Source organism: Equus asinus, chromosome 28 (genome assembly GCF_041296235.1).
Source record: "Equus asinus isolate D_3611 breed Donkey chromosome 28, EquAss-T2T_v2, whole genome shotgun sequence".
NCBI lineage: Eukaryota > Metazoa > Chordata > Mammalia > Perissodactyla > Equidae > Equus > Equus asinus.
Window position 1 is genome coordinate 24,692,246 of NC_091817.1, and position 24,489 is coordinate 24,716,734.

General features: G+C 55.5%; 1 protein-coding gene across 2 annotated transcripts; it reads left to right on the forward strand.

Moving 5' to 3' along the window:
* Nucleotides 1-2,812: 2,812 nt before the first annotated feature.
* Nucleotides 2,813-23,925, forward strand: DRC7 (dynein regulatory complex subunit 7). 2 transcript variants are annotated; one of them, XM_014827382.3, is made up of 18 exons: nucleotides 2,813-2,868; nucleotides 6,320-6,547; nucleotides 6,933-7,107; nucleotides 8,201-8,326; nucleotides 9,053-9,247; nucleotides 10,976-11,134; nucleotides 12,055-12,273; nucleotides 14,618-14,746; nucleotides 16,830-16,902; nucleotides 17,833-17,961; nucleotides 18,148-18,276; nucleotides 19,292-19,512; nucleotides 20,322-20,537; nucleotides 21,145-21,255; nucleotides 21,342-21,452; nucleotides 22,379-22,573; nucleotides 23,415-23,554; nucleotides 23,645-23,925. In XM_014827382.3, the coding sequence occupies exons 2-18, from the start codon at nucleotides 6,357-6,359 to the stop codon at nucleotides 23,736-23,738; spliced, it is 2,613 nt and encodes an 870-aa protein (XP_014682868.1). In that variant the 5' UTR covers nucleotides 2,813-2,868; nucleotides 6,320-6,356; the 3' UTR covers nucleotides 23,739-23,925. The 2 variants fall into 2 exon arrangements, with proteins under 2 accessions (XP_014682868.1, XP_070356755.1); XM_070500654.1 differs by having other exon boundaries at nucleotides 2,814-2,868; nucleotides 8,129-8,326.
* The last annotated feature ends 564 nt before the right edge of the window (nucleotides 23,926-24,489 follow it).

Genomic DNA, 24,489 nt, shown 5'->3' on the forward strand with positions numbered 1-24,489 from the left:
GAGTTTGGCCTTGGCCATCACCTTACAGGCTCTGCACTGCAGTGTGCTCTGTGTGCTGAAGGGAGGGTCCCCCCTCCATGCCTCCACGCCCAGTTCTCTCTGTTCTGCCCCAGTTTCTTCATTCCTGGTATTTTTCATTACAATAGAACAAATATACAGGAAATAAGGAGACTCGCTTGCTCCGTGCTCCCAGAAAGATAATATCAAAAGATAAAAGCTCTTCACAAATTAATCTATAAATATAAGGCAATTCCAATAAAGATTCCAAATGACTTTTCTAGACTTTCTAAAAATGTATTCTAAAATTTATACAAAGACGCATAGGCCTCAAACAGCTAGGTCAACCTTAGTGAAAGAGGGCAAACCAGGAAGACTTGACCTGCAGATATAAAGATATTACAAGGCCATAGCGGTAAATCCAACGTGATGTCTCTGCAGGGATAGGAATGAAGACCAGTGGAACAGAACAGAGGGCTCAGAGGCAGGCTTATGTATACTTCGAGGACTTAATAAACAATAAGAGTGGCATCACCAAGAAGGATGGACGGTCTGACGATGTGTTGGAAAATGGCTATTATGGAGAAAAGCAAAACAGGATCCGTACCTAACTCCTCATACAGAGAGAGGCTCCAGGCAGAGGAAAGATTCTAAACAAGATGGTAACACTACAAAGTTAACGTAGGAAAATATTTTTGTGACCTAAAGGCAAGGAAGGACTTCTCGAACAAAAATTCATAAGCACAAAACGTCAGAGCAAAACCTCATAAATTTAATTATGTCAAAACTAAGATTTGTTTTTGTTTAATGAAGGACACCACGGGCAAAGTCGGCAGACACAGGACAGAGTGGAGGAAGGTGTTTGCCAACCTGAAACCAGCGGTTGACATCTGGAAGTTCTGCAAATCAAAGCAAGAACACCGTCGCCAGTAAAGAAAAATGGGCTGAGTTTTTAAAAGACAATTTCAGAGGAGGAAACACCTAAAACTCACATGTTAGTGCAAGAAGACACATCGAAAATCACCAGTAATCAGAGAGACGCACATTTAATAGGGATCCATTACACTGGCAAATGTTAGGAAGCCACATAATGTCGCTGCCAGCAGGGGCGAGGGTCCCCGGCCCCACACACACTGCGGAAGGCTGGGGAGTGGAGGTTTCGCTGCTGGAGAAAAACGGCATGCTGCTGCTGACGCAGCAAGCGTTCCTGTTAACCATCCGGAAGGTCTGGAAGGCACACGACCGATGACACGTGAGGCATTATCTGTAGGGGAAGGGAGTGGGTGGCAAAGCCGGGTGTCCCTCACTGGAAGAGTAGAGGATAATTAGTGTGGATCCATACCGCAGACACACAGCCACATGGATGGATCTTTAAAACACAGCTCTTAGTGAAAAGATAAGAAACAGAATGAGACGGTAACACAATACCATTTACACAGCTTAAAAACAGCAGCAGGCAAACAAGGCTCATTTTGAGGAAAAAAATACACATCAGAACGGTTGCCATAGGGATCAGGGAATGGGAGCAGGTATAGGGATAAAAGAGAGTAAATCAATATAGAAAAGAAATGAGATGTTGCATGGGAAAAAAGGAAACTGAAGTCTATGTTCCATTCGACCAGGCTGACACATCACCTGTTTTCTTTCTCCTCCTTGCCTCCTTCCCTCACTGTGAGCAAATTCCCCACGGAGGTAACCCCAGAGTGTGCTCCAGGACTGATGTCCACACACCCTTTCATGAGCTTTCCCTCCGTCTGATTTGCCCAGCACACTTTACTTTTCATGACTGCATAGTATTTCAACCAGAATTTAAAGTCATGCTTTGTTACTGAGAATTGACTTGATTCCTACATTTTCACCAGGAACAGCAGCTATGTGACCTTGTCAGGACCTCTGCAGTGTTTCTCTGAGCTCCCCCACCCCCACAGGGCTGCACCACGATTCTGGTGGACTCCTGCCTCCCAAAGCAAAACCATAAAATTTATACGTTACAATTGCATGGGGACAAAGATGAATATAATCCAGAGTGGATTCACAATTATATATTCATTCTTAGTCTATTCATCTTTCTTATGAATGTCAAAGAAACTAAAATTAAACATTTTTCATGGGCCACTAACCTAATGGATACATTTTCCCTGTCCGGCAAGCTATATACTAAATCAGACGCCCCGGCTGGACTAGAACCCAGGACTCAGTCAGGCAGCCTGGCTCGGTCCAGCACGACAGCAGCCGTGCCAGGACACACACTGGTTTCCCTCTGTCTTGATGAAGGCCGTGTTGGCTGAGCTTGGGGCAGAGGCAGCGGTGTCCTGGTAAATGCTGAACAACTGGTTCGCTGGGAGGAAAAAGCCCCGGTCTGGAGCATTTGCCCACTTCCATGGTGTAAATAATCCTACGGCCAATTTCAAGCTACTAACGTGACATCACGGAACAGAAGTTGGGACAAGATGCAGAGATGCCCACCGTTACATAATATTTTCACTGTACAGATGAAATAAGCATAAATAATCTCAAGAACATAGATCATAGTAAAAAGTAGTAAAATAATTAGAAGTGATGAGTTTGGGGGTATTCATTACCTTTGTTTTTAGTATCTATTTACTTATCAGTTTTTATAATTGAATTTGTAATAATGGCTGTGTGTGTCAAGTGGCTCACAAATATTTCTGACATTTGAACAGTCAGCTCTTGCAAACTGTCACAAGCTGGCTCTTTCAGGCTGCTGGCCTAGGGGCCTGCCAAAGAGGGTCTTCTGGGCCCAGAAGACTACATTTCCCAGAAGCCTCTTCTCCCAGGGCCTGCCCTCAGCTTCAGAAAGCTGTTACCATGGAGACGGACTAACAGACTGTACAGGCCATCCTCAGAGGGGTGAGTAGGGAACAGGGGACCGCTGGGGGTTGCTGGACCCTGCCTGGCAGGGGGAGGCAGAATGGGAGGGTGGCGGTGGTAAGGGGGCTTCCAGCCCTGACCTTTCTGAGGAAGTTGTCAGTTGTGTGTGTGTGTGTGTTTGTGTGCGCGTGTGTGTTCTGGGGAAGAAGAAGTTGCTGCTGGGGACAGGGATGCAGGGAAGGGCCTGTGAGGTGGGGAGGGCCTCCAGGCCCCTGGGCAGGGTCCAGGGAACTTTGAGGCAGGACTTCCTCCCCACGCCGCACTGCAGCTGACGAGGCAGCCTGGTGTGGGGAAAACAGTGCTGCGGGTTCTGGCCCAGCTCTGCTTCTGATGGCTGTGTCCTGGCACCTGGGCTCCGTCGTAACCCCTGCTGCCCACTGACACCTTGGCTTCTCCCCATCCTTCTTCTTTCCTCACTCGCCACTCCCCGCTACCCTCCCTTCTAGGACCTCCCCGTCTCGTTAGGCCCTGAAGTGCATGGGTTTCAGAGCCAGAAGCCCCAGATGGGGTTCGAACCCCAGGGCTGCTACTAGCCAGCTCTATGACCTGAGGCAGTGCACTTAACCTCTCTGGCCTCGATTTGCTCATCTGCTAAGTGGGTAGCATGACAGTGTCACCTCATAGGGTCTGTAACTGGAAAACTCGGTTCCGTCTCCCATCTCCCATGTGTCTCCTTTACTCACACAGAACTCTTCACTTCTGACACTTCTGTTCACCAAATGTGTGGGGATTTTCCCCCATCATGCAATTCTGCACATCGCGGCTGGGTGTCCTACAAGTGAACTCAATTCGGACGCTGTCTAGCTGGAGATAGCATCAGATCCCACAGGTTAGGGGCTCGGTCCCACAAGACTGCTCCCACCCCACTACAGATGCCAATTGCAAGTGGTAGGTCCCCAGGCGACCCACAACTTGTGTCTGATTCTGCTACAAATCGGAGGTTCCCACGGCCCATCCTCAGGTTTGATTCATTTGCTAGGGCGGCTCAGAGAACTCAGGGAAACACTTACTTGCCTTTACCAGTTTATTAAAGGATGTGCTAAAGGATGCGGATGACCCAGATGAAGAGATACACAGGGCGAGGTCTGGGAGGGTCCCGAGCACTGGAGCTTCTGTCCCCGTGGAGCTGGGGTGCGTTGCCCTCCTGGTGTGGATGTGCTGGCCAACCTGGGAGCACTCCGAACCCCATACTATCAGGATTTTACGGAGGCTTCCTCACATAGCCGTGGTCAATTATTAACTCCATTTCCAGCTCTTCTCCCTTTTCTGGAGGAGAGGGTTGCGGGGCTGAAAATTCCAAGCTTGTAATCATGGCTGGGTCTTTCTGGTGACCAGCCCCATCCAGGAGCACCCCCAGGGTCACCTCAACAAGACAAGAGATGCAACTGGTGTTCTTATCACTTAGGAAATGACAAGGGTTTCAGGAGCCCTGTGCCAGGAACGGCGGGCAGAGGCAATGCAGACTTTCTGTTATCTCACAGAGTCCTGGAGGCTGAAAGGGATTATCTCTGTGTAACCCTTAGCAGAGCACCTGGCACACAGTGGGTGTTCAGGAAACTGTGAGCGCCTTGTGATGGTTATGACTGCCCTCTGCGGAGGCATCCTCTCTGCGCCGGAGAGTCAGACAAACGGATCTGATCCCGGGGCTGTGCTGCTTGGCTGGTGGGCACAGTGGGAGGTCTGCCTGTAGGGAACTGGGGCCCTGAAGGGACTGCTGGACACCAGGCCTCAGGTGGGCTGCTGACCACCTGGGACTCAGGCAGGCCGACCACCAGTAACAGGTGCCTTCATCCTCACCTGAGTCCTACAGAACGTCAGCATCGGACAGGAAACATCTCTCCCTCCTTTCACATTGCAGAAAGGGAAACTGAGGCCCCGAAGGGGCAGGGAGTGGCCGAGGGCCAGCAGGAGCTGCCAGCCGAGCCCTGGCCGGGCTGGCGGTCAGTGACTCGCCTCCGCCAGAGGCTGCAGTGGCCAGGTCGGGCTCAGAGCAGGGAGGGGGACCCAGCCTGCACCTCCTGGTTCCCATTGTCCTCTCAGTTCTGGCTCCATCTCAGGGAGGGGTGACAAATCTGGGGAGACCCTGCTCTTTTCTCCCCAGTCCTCTCTATCCCCCCCCATCACATCCTGTGCATTGGGTCCATTTTCCTCCTCTCTGGAACTTTGCTCCGTTTGCTGTAAGGAAAATAGATATTTGAGGCGTGGTAACGGGAAGACCCGAGCCAGGAGGTGGGCGTCTGGCGCATCAGCTGGGCTGATGTAACAGGAACCCGACAACGGCCGCTCGAACAAGCAGAGGCTGAGTGTTCTCACGTGACAGGAAGTCTGGAGGTGGCACTCAGGGCCTCCACAGCGCGCTGGGGACCCCAGTCCCCCCGTCTCTGCACTCTGCTGTCCTCAGCAGGCAGCTTTGGTCCTCACGGGTGGTCACCTCACAGTCACGCGTCAGCCATCCCACCTCTCGCTTTAGGCCCATGTCCCAGGCAGGAGGAAGAGAAGGGCAAAGAGTCTGTGCCAGCTGGGCCCCGGCCTTTGACGTCCTGCAACTTTGACTCCCATTGTCTGGGCCAGAGCTGGGTTCATGTCACCGGCCACCTCTAGTCGTGTGGGAGGCTGGGAAGGTGAACAGTTAGAACCAGGCACACTGCTGTCCCCAACAAAATAGGGGTTCTGCTGTACGGAAGGCAGGACTGGATCTCTGGGTAGGAACTAGTGGTCACCTCAGCAAGGCTTTGCCCTGCGGCCGCAGGCAGGGCCGTCCCTAGGGCACATGGCATATATGGCGTCTCAGTGTGGCTCACAAAATGATCACCCTGCGGGCTGACCTGGGGCTCGGCCAGGAGGGCACAGGTCGTGTCACCCCCCCACACACACACACCTGCCCTTTGTCCAGGTGCCTTGGTGGCAGCCCTGCCCTGCTCACTCTGTGCCTCAATTCCAAGTTTGATGACGTTATTTTTGGTCGTATTCCATACCACTTTACTATTATAAATAATTTTCTTTAAACCAATTCACTTATTGGACTTAATAAACATATTTAAAGAGGAAACTTCATAATACTACAGAAATCCCACATCATTAGCATCACTTGCCATAATGAGAAGGGACCGTCAGAATGAATATAGGAAAAAGCAAAGCAATATTAGCAAGTTCGGGCTGCCTCCTTGGGCCCTGGCAATAGCTCTCGACCCGTGGCCTGCTGTGTCTTTGTTTTAAAGGGAAGTCTGCAAATGTTAGGGAGGCGTTCCAGACGGGCCAGCACCAAGCCCGGACTTTCTCCTTGATGGAAAGGACAATTATGAGGGAATCGCTTTCTCCCTCCGCCGTCTAACCCACTGAAACCGCCGCCTGGGCGCAGGCGCTCTTGGTGGCTCCTTCCTGGTCTGGAGGCAGCCGTCCTGAGCGCATTTATCCCTCTATACATCTCTAGACTCCATCTCTAGACAGCCAGCAGGAGACACCCCAGAATGGAGGTCCTGAAGGAGAAAGTGGAGGAGGAGGAGGCTGCCGAGCGGGAGGAGGCGGCCGAGCGGGCGGAGCGGGGAGAGAAGACACTGAGGCCGGTGGAGGTGCGCAGGGAGGAAGCCCCGCTGACGCAGGAGGCGCTCAGGGACCTGGAGAAGAAGCTGTCGGAGATCCTGGTCCCGGGGAAGATCTCGTGAGTGTCGGGGTGGGGGCCAAGGTCAAAGCAGGGTGGGCAAAGGATGAGCCAGGCAGAATGAGGAAGCAGTGGCTGGGAGGCAGGACCAGGACAGAGAGCGAGGCAGTTGTGAGTGAGGGCCGGCGTCTCAGGCTGCCTGCTCCAAGTCCCCACTTTGCCCCTCACTAGCTGTGTGACCCTAGGCAAGTCAATCAACCTCTCTGTGCCTTAGTTCCCTTACCTGTTTAAAAGCGCAGGTGCTAATAATGATACTTCCCTCCAAGGTAGCTGTGAGGATTAAATGAGGAAGGGATAGAGCAATGGCAGCTAAGGTAGATGGAGGGGTCCCTGAGCGCCGGGTCTAGCCTCACGCAGACTAATGCCGCCCCCCTCGTGGACACAGGATCTCTACCAAGGACACGATCGACATCCTCAAGCTGCCCGTTTCCTACCAAACTAACACACCCAAGGAGGAGCACTTGCTGCAGGTGGCAGACAACTTCTCCCGCCAGTACAGCGACCTGTGCCCAGACCGCGTGCCCCTCTTCCTGCACCCCGTGAATGAGTGTGGATTGCCGGTGAGCCGGGGCAGGAAGGGCAGGCCTGGGGCAGACAGCAGAGGGCGGAGGGAGACGAGCCGAAGACCAGACCTCTCATGGTCTGGAGCTCATAGCCCATGGGAGGCATAAACTCCAGTGCCCGCAGGCTCCAGAAAGCTCGGTGCAGATCACCCCCAGGGGCCTGAGGGGGCCTGGAGACCCCGCGCCCCACCTAAGGGGCAGCCAGAAACCCAGGGCAGTCTCCAGCCCCAGAGGCTGGCCCTGTGCGGGGAAGAGTGGAGAAATAAGGAAAAATGGACCAGGGCCCGAGCGCTGGCTTCCTCTCTTCCAGCCCTGTGACCCAGGGCACATCCTTGAGTCTCTCTGGGCCTCGGTTTCCCCATCAGGCTGACAGGGACTCTCAGACTGTTTTATTTGGCCCACGTGGTGGCTTTTAACATTCGTATTAGCTGCCAGCGCTTGAAGCTTCACAACTCCCCTTCGGGTCCCCAGGCCCCTCTTCTCTTGGGCTGGTCACCCAGGCCTGCATTTCCCTTGCCGCGATCAGTGGGGGCCGCATCGGGGCTGCCTCCTAGATGGAGCCGTGAGATCTGTGCTGGGGGGGCCTTCCTCAAATCCACAGGGAGACCCTGGAGGCCTGGCCCCGGGCTACCAGGCATCACAGCAGCCCCTCGAGGCCCCTCGAAGCCCCAGGTCCCCGCACTGGGCGGTGCTCAAGAGCCAGACAGACCCAGCTCTGCTCCTGACTGTGGCCCTGAGCCAGTCAGCTCACCTCTTAGAGCCTCAGTGTCCTCATCTGTGATGCGGACCTGCCTCACAGGGTTGGTGGGGAATCAGAGAGGTGATGCCAGATCTAGTGGCACTCAGTGGGGCAGTGGAGGTGACAGGGAGGCCCTGACATGTCACTGGCACCCAGGAATTGTTCTAGATCTGGGCTGGAAGGGTCTTGAGGAATTGCTCCCTCCAACTCCCAACAGCGAGGGGGAGCCTGAGACCCTGGAGAGGCCTGGAGAGCCACTCCTGATCTCCGGCTTCGCAGGCTTCCTGGGAGCGGGTGGTCTCCTCCCAGGCGGCATGCCCTCCCAGGGGCCTGTGGTCTGTCCTCTTGCAGAAGTTCGTGAGCACAACGCTCCGGCCCACACTGATGCCCTACCCTGAGCTCTACAACTGGGAGAGCTGCGCCCAGTTTGTCTCAGACTTCCTGTCCATGGTGCCCCTGCCTGACCCCCTCAAGCCGGTAAGTGCCACCCGGGGCTGCATCCCTAGGCCCATGAGGCCTGAGATGGGAAGCCAGGCAGGTCAGGAGAAGGAGGTTCAACAGGGCTCAGGCCACGGCCCATGAGTCTGTCTGGGACAGGTTGGGAAAGAGGCCCAGAGAGAGGTGGCCACTGGCCTGAGATCACACAGCAAGCCCGGTATCCAGGCTCCTGCCTCTTTGCCTCCTTCGCCTCTTTCTGCCTTCAGAGTCTTCCTTTCATGACTTCAGGAGGTGGGGAAAGGAGAGAGATGGGAGGGCCCTGCTGCCCGTGGCCCTCAGCCCCATCTCTGGGGTTCTGACCGGCTGAGTCTGCTTCTCATGGAGAAAGGAGGGAGGGAGAAAGGATTGGTGAGCAGTGGAGATCTGAGACAGGGAAGAGAAGGAAAGGATGGGGGAACTTTGGAATAAAACCATAAAATGACGGATCAGAGAGCATTAGACTAGAAGCTTCTACAGTCCAGAGGGTCTTTCCCATCCGTAAGTCCACAGCCCCTTAAGAGTATAGGCAAATGTGGACGGCGCCTTCTGGACATGGGCTCTGTGCTTTTCATCCTGTTCTGAGCAGCCTCCCTGACCCGACAACGCGGAGGAGCCGTGTTGGGGCCCAGACTGCCCGTGGGTCCTAGCGCCCGGCCCCAGACAAGGGGGGAGGACGGGTCGGGGGGCAGCGGAACTGGGCTGTACTGACCAGCCGGCTGTGGCCAGCCCCCCTTCCTCTACTCGCCGACCACAGTGCTGGAGCAGCAGAAGGGGAACTGCTTCGACTTCAGCACGCTGCTCTGCTCCATGCTCATCGGCTCTGGCTACGACGCCTACTGCGTAAATGGCTATGGCTCGCAGGACATATGCCACATGGACCTGACTCGGGAGGTGTGCCCACTCACCCTGAAGCCCAAGGAGGTACGGCCGGGCTCGCGCTGCCCTCAGCATCCTGCAGGACTCGCCATCGTCAGGGCAGTGTGTCCCTGCTGCCCCTTCCCCCATCACGGCCACATACAGGCGGCTCCATCACCAAGCAGCCCTCAGCTGCCCTGGAGTTCCTGCTTCAAACCGCTAGCGGTTTCTCTGTCCTCAGCATCTTAACACATACAGCCCAGGTCTCCAAAGGGGCTGTCCGTCTCCCCTTGTCATAACTCCGTTTCGCTACCATGCTCCCCATGAAGTAAATTTTGTGAATGCCACATGGCCTATATCTTAAGTCAAACTCTTCCAAATTTACCCAACGCACTTGAGAAGAATCCACCCAGCCGATTCCTACAAGGAAAAAAACAGATGAATGGACAGACATTTACTTCTTTTTTTTTCCCTCCCAGTAAAACGCCCCTTTTTAACAGCAGGAAAATGTCACCAAGCCTCCAGCAGGTGGTGGCTGTGTTTTCATACCTGTTGATTGAAAGGTCCATAACGATCAGAGGCTGCTGTGAACACAAGAAACACTTTTAAGTGAATCTAATTTTAGGAGTCATAAAAGCATCTCTTTGCATTTGGAAAACAGCCATACTACAGGCAGAAAATGGTTTTCATGAGCTGGATTGATTCGAGGACTCTGTGATTGGGGTCAAGCCCCTGCAGCTCAGGTCTGGGGATGCAGGGGCCTGGGGCTTCCAGCAGGGTGCACATGCACCTGGCTTACACCTGGGCAAGCCCCGGGGGTCCTGGGTGGGCCCTCTGGTGGAGGGAGGCGAGACGGAGGGGAGGCACCTGGTGAGAGCCTTGCTCTCTTGGGCCCAACTCTCCAAGGAAGAAAGCACAAAAGCTCCATCGTTGCTTTCGGCTCCAAAAAGCCTGTGAGCTCACACTCTGGCCTCTTATCTCAGCCCAAATTTTAGTGATTAAAATGACGTCAGTAGCTAATAGATGCAGAGAATTTTCTGGTTTATAAACCACTTTTGTGGCCATTGACTTGGCTTCTCCTCACGCTGGTGCTGTGTGGTGGGTACCATCACTCCTGTTGTATAAATGAGTATGTTGAGATGAAACGGAGAAGGGAACTAACATGGCCAAAGTCACAAGGCTGGAAAACAGAGACCCAGGCACCGAGGCCTGGTTGGTCTGACTCAACCGCGGAGGGTCGCTATTTCTCCCTTGTAACTGTCACAGGCCCACTTCTGCAGCCTCTGTGGTGCTCTTTTCCGGACATTTTTCTTGCCACCCCGCACATATTTGTACACACACACACACACACACACAGGCTTTCTTCTTCTTCCTTACCCAGAAAACTTAAAGTCAACGTAGGAAACCCTCCAATGACAAAATCTGGAAAATTTGACTCCCAACCCTTTGCCCTCTTTCTAGATCAGATCCAGGTCATAGCTAGTCTGGGCAGTGGGGAGTGAAGAGGAGAAAATCACCTCTCCTGGTCTCCTGCCCGGCAGGCAGCTCCTGCGGGCGTTGTCCCGTCTTTACTTCTCAACACAGGCCTTGGAGAAGGTTCTTACTGTTCAGATCCCACTCTACAGAAGAGAAGGGAAGAGGGCAGGGGGCTTGCTCACCGTCACGGAGCTGGGGCTAAGGCTCCCTCTGCCTTTAGGGCCGGAAAGCCCGCAGGTTCCTGGAGCACTGGGATCTCCTGGTCTGAGGGGCGGGCAATTCAAGGCCACTGACCCTTTTTCTCTTGCTGGGTGACAGATTGTCCAGCAGCAGGAAAAGGCACCAGCTAAGAAGTACGCCGTCAAACCGCCCAGGGACCTGAGCAGCAAGTTTGAGCAGGAGCAGGAGATGAAGCAGCAGGAGCAGATCAAAGCTGAGGAGGAGAGGCGGCTGCGGGAGGAGGAGGAACGGCTCCTGGTGGGTCCATCGTCCTCAGCCCTCAACCCCTGAGCTCAGCTCTCGAGGAAGGGCTGCTGGGAACAGGGAACCAGACACAGGTCGTGGAAGGGATGTGCTTATGGACACCCAAGTCCACATTCCTTCCTCCACCCCTCAACCATCCCCCACCTCTGCTGGGCCATACGGGAAGACGGTCAGTCAGCTTCTGGTGATAGATTTCTAACGTCAGAGAGCTCTGCTGCTGGGGAAACCCATTTATGCTGGGCAGCTCTGGTGTTCTCCTCATTCCAGACTTTTGCACTGAAGACATACCTACATACATCCTCCCATCCATCCTCCCAGCTGTTCTTCCATCCACTGATCCTTTCATCTCTCCTTTCAGCATCCATCTCCCCATCTCTTCTATCCATCCATCTTCCCATCTCTCCTTCCAACATCCATCCTCCCATCTCTTCTTCTATCCATCCACACTCCCATCCTTCCTCCCACCCTCCTTTCCTTCCTCCCTTCTTTCCTTCCATATAGCGTTTACTGGGTGCCTCCTCTGGTCCAGGCCCCAGGGATACAATAATGAACATGACACAATCACCCTTCTCCTAGAGGGAGGCAGACAAGGAAGCCGTATGGTGTCCCCTTGCCTCTGTATGGATGAAAGCTCACTCAGAATCACAACACAGAAAGCCAGCAAATCCCAGATACCCTAGAGCACCAAAGGACCCAGTGTGTAAACCACAGATCGACTCAGATCCTCCCATTTTATTGATAAGAAAACAGATGCAGAGGTGGGGTGATGTCCTCACAGGGCCAGCCAGTAGTGCAGTCTGGATCAGAACTCAGCTCTCCTACCAGTTCCCCCACTCCAGGGAGATAATTGGGCCCCTGACGCCCCCCCCCCCCCCACCCAACTGGCCCATAGTCACCCACTGTTTCCTGTGCAGGAGGCGGAGAAAGCGAAGATTGACCCCTTGCACGGCCTGCGGGTGCACTGCTGGGTCCTAGTGTTGTCGGGGAAGCGCGAGGTACCCGAGACCTTCTTCATTGACCCGTTCACGGCACGCAGCTACAGCCCGCAAGATGACCACTTCCTGGGCATTGAGAGCCTCTGGAACCACAAGAACTACTGGGTCAACATGCAGGACTGCTGGAATTGCTGCAAGGTGCCGGGCTGGGCCGGGGAGCGGCAGGCACAACTGGGGGCTGGGGAGGCGCTGGCCAGATCTGCGGGGAGAGCTGGCCCCACAGCTGAGTCCCCACAGCCCACTCCTTTGCCCTTAAACAACCATTCTCATAGGATTATTGTCTCTCTTTTGATTTGTATAGCCTTGTAAAATGTGGATTGCTAGTTTGTATGAAGGATTTTTTTAAGCATTGTGTTGGAGTGTAACACACACGCAGAAAAGTGCACCCATCCTAAGTATACAGCTCAATGAATTTCCATAAATTTACATGTATATACACAAAACTCAGTACCATTTACATAGGTTAACAATATGTGCACGTATGCAGGGGAAGGTCATCACTGGACACAAGGGGACTTTCTGGGGTGCGGGCAATGTTCTGTCTCTTGATCTGGGTGCAAGGAGCCAGGGTGCGTCCAGTTTGTGGAAATTCGTTGAGCTGTGCAAAAGTCAAAAGAGAGACAGGCTCCAGGCTCCAGGCTCCAAGTCCTGGGCTTCTTTGTTGTTTCCAAGTTCCTCCATTTCCAACCAGACCAGCCTCCCAAAGGCAGATCCTGGGCCTTTGGCCCCTATTCCAATGTGACCCCGTCCAAGGACGCTGCCATCGCTGCGGGAGACGTCAGAGTTAACGCGCGTGCTCTCCAGTGCAAGTCACTGTGTCCGCGGCGAAGGCAGATGGTCCGAGGGGAGGAAGTCTGCCTTCAGTGAAGGAGACGCACCCACTCCCCTGGCCTCCCTCAGCCACGCATGCCAGGCTTGCTCTGCCCTCGCTGGCCCCACAGGTTGTAGGAAATAACATTCAGTCGGTCCTTGGAATAGTCCCTGGCTGTTCAATAAATCATCGCTCTCATTTCGCAAAAAGGACTTGTCCTGGATGGGGCACGGATGGGGCACAGCCAAGACCACCCTCCCCCAGAGCGCAGGCTCATAACGGCCACGGTGGCCAGTGCCCTCTCAAGGACAGTGGCCCTTCAGAGGCCCCTCCAGTCCCCCTTCGTCCCTTTTCTAGGCTGAGGGTCCTTCAGCCTCCCTCCCAGCACGCTCTGACCAGTGCCAGGTGGAGGAAATTCATGATACGCAGAACAGAAGCTGTGAGATGGAGCTGGAAGGGTGGCCTGGTGGGAAAGTGAGGCCAGAGGGGCAGTACTGCATCACCAAGCGAGGGTACCAAGAAAGCGATCACGACACTGGCTGCCGCTTTTACTGCAAAACGAGCATGGCTGCAGCTGCTTTGTTCCTTCAAAGAACCTTGAAATGGCCTTGGGAGCGGGGAGCGACGCAATGCACCTGCACAGAGACCTGGTGCACACACGCCCAGGCTCACGGGACGTGGGAGTCGTCCACTCATTTATGTTTTTAGAAAATAGAAATAGAACATTAAACAGCAAAGCATAACGTCTAACTACTGCTTACCACTCACGAGGATGGAGTGGAGGACCTGATTCAAAGAAATACAAACACCTGTGCCAGCCGGCTCCTCCGACAGAGCCTTGACTATTGCCCGTCATTGTTAGACCCACGAGCAGTTCTGTCCCTCCTTGTCCTCCCCCACGTCCCCCTCCTCCCTCGCCCACCTCCCAGCAGACAGAGTAACCCTCTGGCTCGGGGACTCAGATGCCACAGTAAGGACCAGGATTAGGGCGACTTCAGGACAACTTCCTATTAAACGCTTGGGGGCAGCTGATCGTAAGCCCTTGATCTCCCACTGGAACTGACTCAGGGGGCATTGGGGTGAGGGGCGCCCCACCCTGGGGAGGCAGATTGGGGTGCGGGGTGCTCCCTGCATGCTGGGAGCTATCTGGCAGGTGAGCCTGGGCTCAGGTGGGCTAGGGTGAAAAGAGGGTGGAGACCCCTGCCAGGAGAAGTTGCCACCTGCCTCCTCCGGGCAGCTCCACGCGTGCCTGTGGGGCTCCCCAGGCGTGGGTAAGAACTGTGAAGAGGCCTTTTTTCCAAGCTGCCACTTCCGCCTCCCATGAGATCTCACTGGCCTGCGTTTGCTCTAAACATGCCTGGGGCGCCCCCAGACAGTACACAACGACCCCACGTCCAGGCCCATCCCAGGCCAGGGAGTTTCTGAGTCTCTCACGAGACCACCGATGCGATTTCTTCATAGGGAGATTGGGCAGTGGGGCCTCGGGGCCTCAGTTTCCCTGCTGAAATGGGGAGGGTGGGGGCGCTCAGAGGCTGCCTGGAGCAGACACTCTGTCCATCTGCGACCCGGGCCCAGGCCCCCTCTCTATTTGGGCACAGCTGTCTCCTGCCACCCCGTGGAGCAGGAGGGGTGTGGTGGTGGGGGCATGCTCACCTGACTCCCCCCCATCAGGACCTGGTCTTTGACCTGGGAGACCCTGTGAGGTGGGAGTACCTGCTCTTGGGGACCGACAAGCCTCACCTGTCCACGACTGAGGAAGAGGACACTGGGATGAACGATGACGAGGACCTGGACAATCTGGTGAGACTCAGCGGCACATGGTAGGCAGGAGGGGCTTCACACCCTGTCTGGCTTCAGGCCAGCCAGACAAATGTCCCCACCACATGGATGTGTATGGGGGGGACAGTCCAGATAGCCCAATTGTAGATTCCTCAAAGCAGAAGGGCCTGGGCCCTGCCCTCATTTTACAGATGGGCAAACTGAGGCCCAGACAGGTCCAGAGCCCCGCCCAGGACCCCCCAGTGGGTTAGGGGAGGACTGGGACTTGCATTCAGCTCTCCTGCCCCACACACCCCGCCCCCCGATTCCACCCTGTTCAGGGGCTGCCCTGCTCCTCTGGGGTTGTGAGGGCCGGCCCTGCCTCATGTCCAGGCCTTCCTGCACAGCCACCGTGATCCCCCCATGTATGTCCAGGCCTTTCTTCTCCATCCTATCAGCCCTTCTCAAGGTCATTGGCCGGGGCCTTCCCCAGATGTCAGTATCCCTTCTCTTATCTCCAGTCCGGGGCCTTCCAGGCGTGGCTGCGGGAGGCCCTGTGCGTGGAGGGGCCCAGAGGCCTCAGCTATGGGCGTCGGCATCTTGGGCAAACTTTCCAGTGGTTGGAAGCTTCAGTTTAAGCGTCCGCATGTTACCTGGGGGAGTGGGTCTGTTCTGCTCACGGTAATCACAGGCGTGTTCATTTGCTGGAGTTGCCGCAACAAAGTCCCACAGACCAGGCGGCTTAAGCAACAGAAATTCCTTTTCTCACGGTTCCGGAGCCTGGACGCTTAAGGACAACGTGTCGGCAGGGCTGGTTTTGCGCCTTGGCCTGTAGATGGCCGTCCCCTCCCTGTGTCCTCCCTCTGCGCGTGGCTGTGTCCTGACGTCGTCTCACAAGGACTCCCGTCGTGTTGGAGTAGGACCCCCCCATGACCTCATTTTAAGTTAATTACTTCCTTAAAGAGCCTATCTCCAAATATAGACACTTTCTGAGGAACTGGGGGTTTGGACATATGAATGTGGGGGGACACAGTGCAGCCCCTAACAGTAGGCGGCACTCCCATGGCCCTCACTAAGTGCCAGGAGGTGCTAACCGGATTAACGCCTCTAAATCTTCACATCCACCGGTGAGGGGGGCGTGAGTGTGTCGTCCAGGATTATTGTCGGCCCACTTCACAGACAGGAAGACTTACACACGGGGGGTGAGCTGCCCCACCCAGAGGTGCACAGCCAGTAAGCGGCAGAGCTGGGAGTTGAACCTGGGGCCTGACAGTCTTCCTCCCAAGTCTGGTCTGCCAGTGGCGACTCTGTTCTACCTCCAGGGATGGCTTGGGGACAAAATGAGGCCGCAGCTGTGACGTGCTTGGCTTAGCAGTGTGGACAGGCCCGGAGCTGGTATTGAGCGTTCTCAGTGGCCGCGTCTCTGGGGACCGGGGCCTCCCTGTGCACTCAGTCCAGGACCCACAGAGCGGGGGCCGATCCGATGAGCAGCGTCAGAGATCTGAGCAATGTTTATGCAAGAAAAGTTTTAAACAGGAAAATCTGGTCCGAGTTTCTGCAGTTACCTAGTTTGGGGACCGTTTGTCTAGACAGGCTTTATTTTACAGATGGGGAAACTAAGGCTCGAAGAGAACAAACAGTGAGGGCAGCCAGGCAGTGTCCCAAGCCCTTTACGTACATTCTGTCTGTTAAGTCTCCCGCGGGGTCCAGTTTACAGTTAGGAAACTGAGGCTCAGGGCATTTAAGGGGCTTGCCCAGGAGCCCAGAGCCGGTGCTGGATGGCTGGGGCTTGGGTCCACCTGACTCCAGCAGCCCCTCTCTTAACAGAGGGTTGTGCCTGGTGCCTCCGCTGACCAAGGGAAGGTGGGGCATGTGGCACAGGGGTGCTGCAGCCCCAGCCAGGCGGGAGCAGGGAAGGGCTCCTGGCCAGCAGCTGCCTCCTCCTCTTCCTCCCTGTGCGGGGTCATGCCAGGTCAGAACTGCCCGTGACCTCTGCCTCCTTTGGAGGAGCTGCCCACCCACCCTGGCTTGGCCCTGGGGGGCGAGTCGGAGGCTCTGCCCATAACCGCTGCTCCGAGACCCAGCCCTGACCGGGACCCCCGCCCCGCCCCGCCTCTCCCAACAGTGCAAGGACGACAAAGACAAGAGCTTCGACATGCCCAACTCGTGGGTGGAGCAGATTGACATCTCCCCGGAAGGTGTGTGCGTGCTTGCGTTCACCCCCCAGGATGGGTTCCGGGCCCCTGGAGGGGTCTGCGGCACTGGCCAGGCAGGGGGAGGCCAGCAGAGGCTGCCGAGGCCCCTCGTTTCCACCCCCTCCCGCTTCCTGCTGCACCCTCCTCCTTCTTTCCCGCCACGCACACTCAGCTCTGCAGCCAAGGGCCTGACATCATTCTGGCGTACAGGAGGGCGCTCAGTTAACACACGCCGGATGACGAAGTGTGGGAGGTGATGGAGGACCGAAGACCAGCTGTTCCCCTCCCTCACCCCACCCTGCCAGGAGGAGGCCGTGCACAGTACCCACAGGGCACAGGGAGGGGATGTCAGGACGGGGCACAGGCAGGCAGAGGAAGCAGGCAGACAGGGATGCTCGTGCCCCATGCCAACATCTGCTGGCTGCTGAGCTGGCCGGCTGGCAGCGCCTAGACCCATGGGGAGGGCATAGGCCGTTCTGACAGGGTGAGAAGGGCTAGAGAGGGTATCAAGGGACTCCAGAGGAGAAGCACCCAGCCCAGACCTGAGGATGGGGCCTGGAGGGTGAGTGAGCAGAAGGGGCTCCTAGGAAGAGGAGTCATTTGAGCTAAGTTTTGAGGGATCAGGAGGAGTCAGCCCAGAAGGGCAGGAGGGGACGGTGTTTCAGCAGAGACACCTGCACAGGCGACAGCCCGGTGGCGAGGCAGTGTGGTGCGGCAGGGCGCAGATCCTGTGGGCAGCTCCAACCAGAGACCTCCTCAGGGCGGAGCCGTCCCTGGGGACTGTTTTCCTCTGCCTCCCTGGAGGGGACCTGGGGCCGGGGGCAGCTTAGCAGATGGTGCAAGGGACAGTGGCTGGAGGAGTGGCTGGGAGGGGTCGGCCCTCCCTTCCCCCCATCTGGGGAGAAGGGATCCCAGCCCGCTCTGTGTCCGCAGCATTTGAGACTCGCTGCCCAAATGGGAAGAAGGTGATACAGTACAAGAGGGCGAAGCTGGAGAAGTGGGCCCCGTACCTCAACAGCAATGGCCTCGTGTGCCGCCTCACCACCTACGAGGACGCAGAGTGTAAGGGCCATGGCCCGGGCGGGGGAGCGGGAGGGCTGGGTCCCCCGACTTGCTGTGTGGCCTGGGGCACGTCACTGCCACTCTCTCGGTGTGAGTGTGGGCCCTGCTGGCCTCTGTGCTCTGGGAATGGTGGGACAGAGGCTGGGCAGCTGGCCTGGCTGCAGTGAGCACTGGTTGGGCCCTCAGGCACCAAGACTTTGGAGATAAAGGAGTGGTACCAGAACCGGGAGGACATGCTGGAGCTGAAGCAGATAAACAAGGTCACAGGCCTGAATATCGACTACTTCAAGCCGGGCCACCCCCAGGCTCTACGTGGTATGTGGACCCCACTGTGGGCCAGTGAGGAGCCCCAGGTGGGGCCTTACGTGCTTCTTATGGCAGCCTTCTCCGTGGTGACTGGCATGTGGTGGGAGGAACCAGCATCTGTGTATTGACAGGGTTCTTGGGTGGCCAGCAACAGAAACCACCCTGCTTCCCTAAGCAGACCAGCTGTGTGGGAGGTCAGGGGAGGCACAGAAGAGCCACAGAAACGTGACAATGTTCCTCCAGGAAAGGCACAGCCAGGGCCACATGCCCATTCTGTGGTTGGGATCGGGCACACGGTGGGGGCCACATTTACAGGGGGTCAGGATGCTGAGCAATAAAACCAACAAATGCCCCAGCAAGGGCGATGCAGAGGGCAGAGGGCAGAGGGTGTGGACACGGCCATGAGCCCAGGAGGCTGGGAAGGGAGAGAAGGCCCTGTCTGGGGAGAGAATGAACACCCCTACCCAGGAGTTCACAAAAGAAAAACGTAGGGTCAACACACATTTTTTAAAAAGATCAACCTCATTTGGTGGTTGAAATTTTTAAAAAATGAAACTAAATCACTAAGGGACCTTCTTACCCCTCATGTTGGCAAAGATGGAAAAAATGGTCCTATCGAGTGTGAACAAGTGTGCAAAGCAGCCGTCAGTCACTCCCTGTCATTGCTGGTAGGAAAGCAAATTGGCACAGCTTTTCTAGGGGAGAGTTAGGCAAAATATATCAATAACAACCTTAAAATGTGTATACCTTTTGACCAGCAATTCTACTGCCGAGAATTGTCCTGCACAATTAACAAGCTAGAACAAAAAATGCACAGTGCAGGTATTCATGATGGTGTGTTTATAACAAGAAAAGTCGGAACAAGCCAAAACATCCAGCAGTAAGAGATTGGTTACATCCAGTGCTCATCCATGAGCATTCGTGGACATGCCTTCTCCTTGGGGCCCGGGCTCAGCTTATCCTTCGGCGGTCAGAGCTCCTGGTGCTCACTCAGCTGTCTCCCGGTCCCCGTCTCCCACCGCAGTGCACTCATACAAGACCATGCAACCCGGGATGGACCGTGTCATGGAGTTTTACGAAACGGCCCGTGTGGACGGCCTGATAAAGCGGGAAGAGACGCCCAAGACCATGACAGAGTACTACCAAGGACGCTCGGACTTCCTGTCCTACCGCCACATCAATTTTGGGCCCCGCGTCAAGAAGCTGGTTCTGAACAGTGCAGAGTCAAACCCCCGGCCCGTGGTGGTAAGAGCTTGCTGGGCCCGGGGCAGAGTGCCCGCCCTCTCTGGTGGGCTGAGGTTACCCCAGGATGGCTAAGGCCCTGACTCTGGAGCAGGGTCTTTCCCGAGCAGCCTTTCCCCAGCCCTAGCTGAGAGCTAGGAGCATTTACCAAGTGCACATCCCAGGGCCATCTGATGCCAGACTGTGCCCTTGGCCACCGGGCCAAGGAGGTATCATTCCCGTACTATTATGAAAAATACACACTCATGACTAAACATTTAGCAAATGTGGAAAGATATAAAGAGAAAGTAAAAATATCTCAGAATGGTATCTCTCAGATATTACCGTGTATTAATAGGTTTTGTTTTGAGAGTCTTTTCAAGGTGGGGTGTGTGTGTCTGTGTGTAGAACCCCTGTATCACCCACTCAACATTAAATTGTGCATTTTTTCCCCTCCACATCATTACAAATTATTTGGCAACTGTGTTTAATGGCTGTCTACCATAGCAGCTCTTTCTAGCAGTAAGGGATGTCTACTGATAGAGCAGGCTGCCTGGAGAGGTGGTGAGCCCCCCATCTCTGGAGGTAGGCAAGCAGTGTCTTGTGGAGGGAGCTAGAGAAGGGGTCCAGCACCATATGGGGCTAGAGGGGCCTGGCACTGAGAACCTGTGAGGCCACAAGAGCCATTACTTGGCCAGGAAGGGTTACTCGACGTGAACCCCTAAATGACCCCAGACCCCACTGTCCCTGCGTGTCCTCTGCTCCTGCCCTCGGGGAGCACAGGGAACCCCCCCTTTCCCACCTCCCATCCTGTGCCTGTTCTGGCCTCCCAGAAAATCACAGAGCGGTTCTCCCGCAACCCAGCGAAGCCTGCGGACGAGGACGTGGCGGAGCGCGTTTTCCTGATCTTGGACGAGCGCATCCAGCTGCGCTACCACTGCCGCGAGGACCACATCACGGCCTCCAAGCGCGAGTTCCTGCGGCGTACTGAGGTGGACAGCAAGGGCAATAAGATCATCATGACGGCCGACATGTGCGTCAGCTTCGAGGTGGGCCTGGGGCCACGGCTGGTGGGGCGGGGCGGGGAGGAGGCACTGGGGCCTCTGTCCCGTCCCAGCCGCTTGGGAGGCCTGGGGTGGAAACACCTGGATCCCAGCCCCGGAAGTCATCTTGGCCCTTGCCAAGATCAAGAGCTCCCATCTGGAGACATTTTCTTCAAAGCTCCTTTGAAAACCTTTCCCTTTTCCACCAAGAAAGACAACTGGGCAGGCTAGGGCTGCTCCTCTTGGACCCTACCCCCCAGCCCTGGGGAGAGCAGACCCGCGATCCCGGTTCCAACACTGGAGTAGCAGAAGATTCCACCACTGGAGTAGCAGAAGATTCCACCACTCTCACGAGGCTGGCTTTCCTAGTGCAAACCCTCACTCTCCCGGCACATTCCTTAGCCTCTCTGAGTCTCCAGTTCCTCTTCTATTATTATTTCTGTTTTTATAGATGAGGAAACTGAGGCCCAGAGAGGTTAAGCAATTTGCTTGAGGTCACGCAGCTAGGAAAATGGCAGGGGAAGATCTGAACCCAAGTGGGCTGGTTCCAGAGTCTGCCCACGACCCCAGCCATTGCTGCGTCTCTGTGTCACTGTGGTTCTTGTTGTCCCAGGTGGAGCCCATGGAGCACACTAAGAAGCTTCTCTACCAGTACGAGGCCATGATGCAGCTGAAAAACGAGGAGAAGCTGTCCAGACATCAGGCCTGGGAGTCGGAGCTGGAGGTAGGGTCCCACGAGAGAGCAGGCAGGTTGGGGGTGGCGGGGGTACAGAGTGCCTTAACCGTGCCCTCTCCCGCTTCGCAATTCAGGTGCTGGAGATCCTGAAGCTCCGAGAGGAAGAGGAGGAGGCACACACCCTGACCATCTCCATCTATGACACCAAGCGCAATGAGAAGAGCAAGGAGTACCGGGAGGCCATGGTCAGCCTTGCTTTGGCCCAGGCCCTGGCTTTTCCCACCCCAGTTCCCCGCCTCCAGGGTGCTGAGGATGATTAGGGATTCTGCCTGGAAGCCCTTTACAGGGGTGAAGTTATTGACACCACTGTGGTCATCATTGCTGCTGAGCTGACCATTTCTGTGGTTCACCCCTAAAGAGCACTCATGATCTCCGCCCACCTCCAGGGGTTGTGGCCAAGCCGAGGCCTCTAAGCATGGGGAATAATGAAAATTGTGCACTCCCTCCACCAGGCGCTCCCCTCAAGGTCATGACCTGGGCTGGCAGCCCCAGCAAGAGGACTCTCGCCCCAGGCCTGGGCTCTCCAGCCCCTGCAGCACAGGGCATACAGGTTACACCCTCAGGTTGCCAAGACCCAGCTTGGTTTTCAAGACCAGATTCTGAATCCCCTTCACTAACCAAGTGGGGATTTCTAAAAATAGTCTGAGTTTGGGGAAGCAGGGCCGGGCATCAGAGAACTGGCTCTTAGACTCCCAGGGATGGGCGTCAGCCTCACGTCTCCAGCTTCACTGGTCCCTGTCTGCCAGCACGGGACACAAGGCCCCAAGGTGAAAGAGGAAAGGGAGTACCCAGTTTTTGATTTAACATCGTTCATAGCCACCATTTATTACCACTGATTGAGCGAGCGTCCACTGAGTGTTAGGTAAGTGCTGAGGCTCAGGTAGAGACATGAATTTATGTGACACAAGAGTTGGCTGTTACCAATAACCATGGCTACAAGAGACAGCACGCAGGCCCTGTCTAAGGCCTCAGTCCCAGAGGCACCAAGCACTGGGACCTGGATTTGAGGCCAGGTTTTATTCAGTTCCATGTCGATGGAGGGCTGGCCAAGAGGTCTCTGCAGCCCCTCCTGGTCTAGCTGACCCTCTCCCCTCCCCCACCACCTCCACAGGAGCGCGTGATGCACGAGGAACACTTGCGGCAGGTGGAGGCCCAGCTGGATTACCTGGCCCCGTTCCTGGCACAGCTCCCGCCAGGAGAGAAGCTGACACGATGGCAGGCCGTGCGCCTCAAGGATGAGTGTCTCAGTGACTTCAAGCAGAGGCTCATCGACAAAGCTAACCTCATCCAGGCCCGTTTTGAGAAGGTGTGGCCAGGGCCCGGGAAGGGGAGGGGACCTTGGCATCCTCATCCAGAAAACAGACCCAGGGTTGTCTGCCCACCATCTCACAGACTTGTGAGAGACTGCTGAGGGGATGAGTATGTCAGTGCTTGGAGTTTCCAAATGACCAACTTGTCATTCCTCACTCTTATCCATTGGGTGGAAGAATGTGGGTGGAAGGATGGATGGATGGATGGATGGATGGGTGGGTAGGTGGATGGATGGATGGGTGGGAGGAAGGATGGATGGATGGATAGATGGGTGGATGGATGGGTGGGTGGAGAGATGGGTGGATGAATGGATGGGTGGGTGGGAGGAAGAATGGATGGATAGGTAGGTGGAGGGGTGGAGGGATGGGTGGATGGGTAGATGGATGGATGGATAAATGGTGCATTATAACAACTCCTAGTCCTTGACCCATTTCTGTTGGTCAGGTATACACCATGTAGTTCCCATGCATTTTCTCATTTAATCTTCACAAAGAGCTCTACAAAGAGTGGTGGTGGTTGTGTGTGTGGGGGGGTGTATAATGACCCTCATTTTGCAGAAAAGAAATTGGAAGCTCTGAAAATATACCTTGTCCAGAGCCACATGGCTGTCTCAGGCTTGACTCCTACTCTGACCTCATGGACATGGTGTCCCTCTAAACGTGACCCCCGTTGCTCCCTCCCAAGACATTTTGTGGCCCCTGTCTCTGGCTTCTGTGGGTGGGGGTAGTTGGGCCAACCCTCATGGGACTGTCTGGTGACCAGTAGGATTTCAGCCTGCAGCCTAGGTGAGGCTCAGCCCTCATCACCCGCCTGCTCTCTCCTCCCCGTGCCCGAAGGAGACCCAGGAACTACAGAAGAAGCAGCAGTGGTACCAGGAGAACCAGGTGACCTTGACGACTGAGGATGAAGACTTCTACCTGAGTTACTGCTCTCAAGCCATGTTCCGCATCCGCATCCTGGAGCAGCGGCTCAATCGGTGAGGATGAGGTGGGGAGGGACCCACTAGGAGGCTGCAGGAGCAGCTTTGTAGTCCCTCACCGCCTCTCGCTCATCCCTCTGATTTCAGACATAAGGAGTTGGCGCCACTGAAGTACTTGGCTCTGGAGGAGAAGCTCTACAAGGACCCGCGGCTGGTGGAGCTCCTGAAAGTGTTTGCTTGAGGCCCTCCTGGGGCCTCAGCCAAAGCGGACAGACAAAGAAACCTCCCCCGGAGCCCGGCCCTACGCTCCCTGCACCCAGCTGATGACTGTGGACCAAGGATCAGGCTCCCTGCCACGCCACCTCCCTGCAGCCCTGTCTGTTCCTGCTTCTCACGATTTCCTGTAAATAAACACACTTTTAATTTGCCATTTGTACCTCATGTTTCACACACTCCAGCACTACCCTTTTTCTCCTCCCCTTCTTAATCTATAGCCTGGGACCGCCCCTGCCGCCACACCTTGGCCCCCTTCCTCACTTGCTTCCTGTCCTTCTTCCTGTGGAATGCTGAGGCTCTGCAGCACGTCTGCAGGTCTCACAGCCACCTTCAAACCCCTGGTTAGAGCTCAGCATGGCGAGAGGGACCCAGCTCACCAAGTGGGAATGGCAAGGCCAAGGCGTGTGCCCAGAACTTGGAGGCTTGACATTAGACTGCAAGGGACTGCATCACAGCTCCTCTGCTCGCCAGCCACTATTTAGCCACCTGTGAAATAGGATGGCGTCGCTGTATGAAATGAGGGAAGACTTGCAAAGCAGGGAGGAGCGGGAGGGGCACAGACAAAGCACTCACGAAATATTAGTTTAAAAAATGGCCAATAAACACACGAAAATGTCAAACTCGTCAGTCATCAGGGAAATGAAACGCCACCACGCACCCACTAGTATGGATAAAATGAGTCAGTGTCAGTGAGGATGAGAAGCAACAGGAGCTCT

Excerpts from the sequence above, each read along its gene's own strand:
- DRC7 (XM_070500654.1), top strand. The coding sequence starts at position 6,357 with ATGGAGGTCCTGAAGGAGAAAGTGGAGGAGGAGGAGGCTGCCGAGCGG. Across the intron at positions 17,962-18,147 it reads CACCTACGAGGACGCAGAGT|GCACCAAGACTTTGGAGATA; the intron begins GTAAGGGCCATG and ends TTGGGCCCTCAG. Across the intron at positions 19,513-20,321 it reads CAAACCCCCGGCCCGTGGTG|AAAATCACAGAGCGGTTCTC; the intron begins GTAAGAGCTTGC and ends CTGGCCTCCCAG.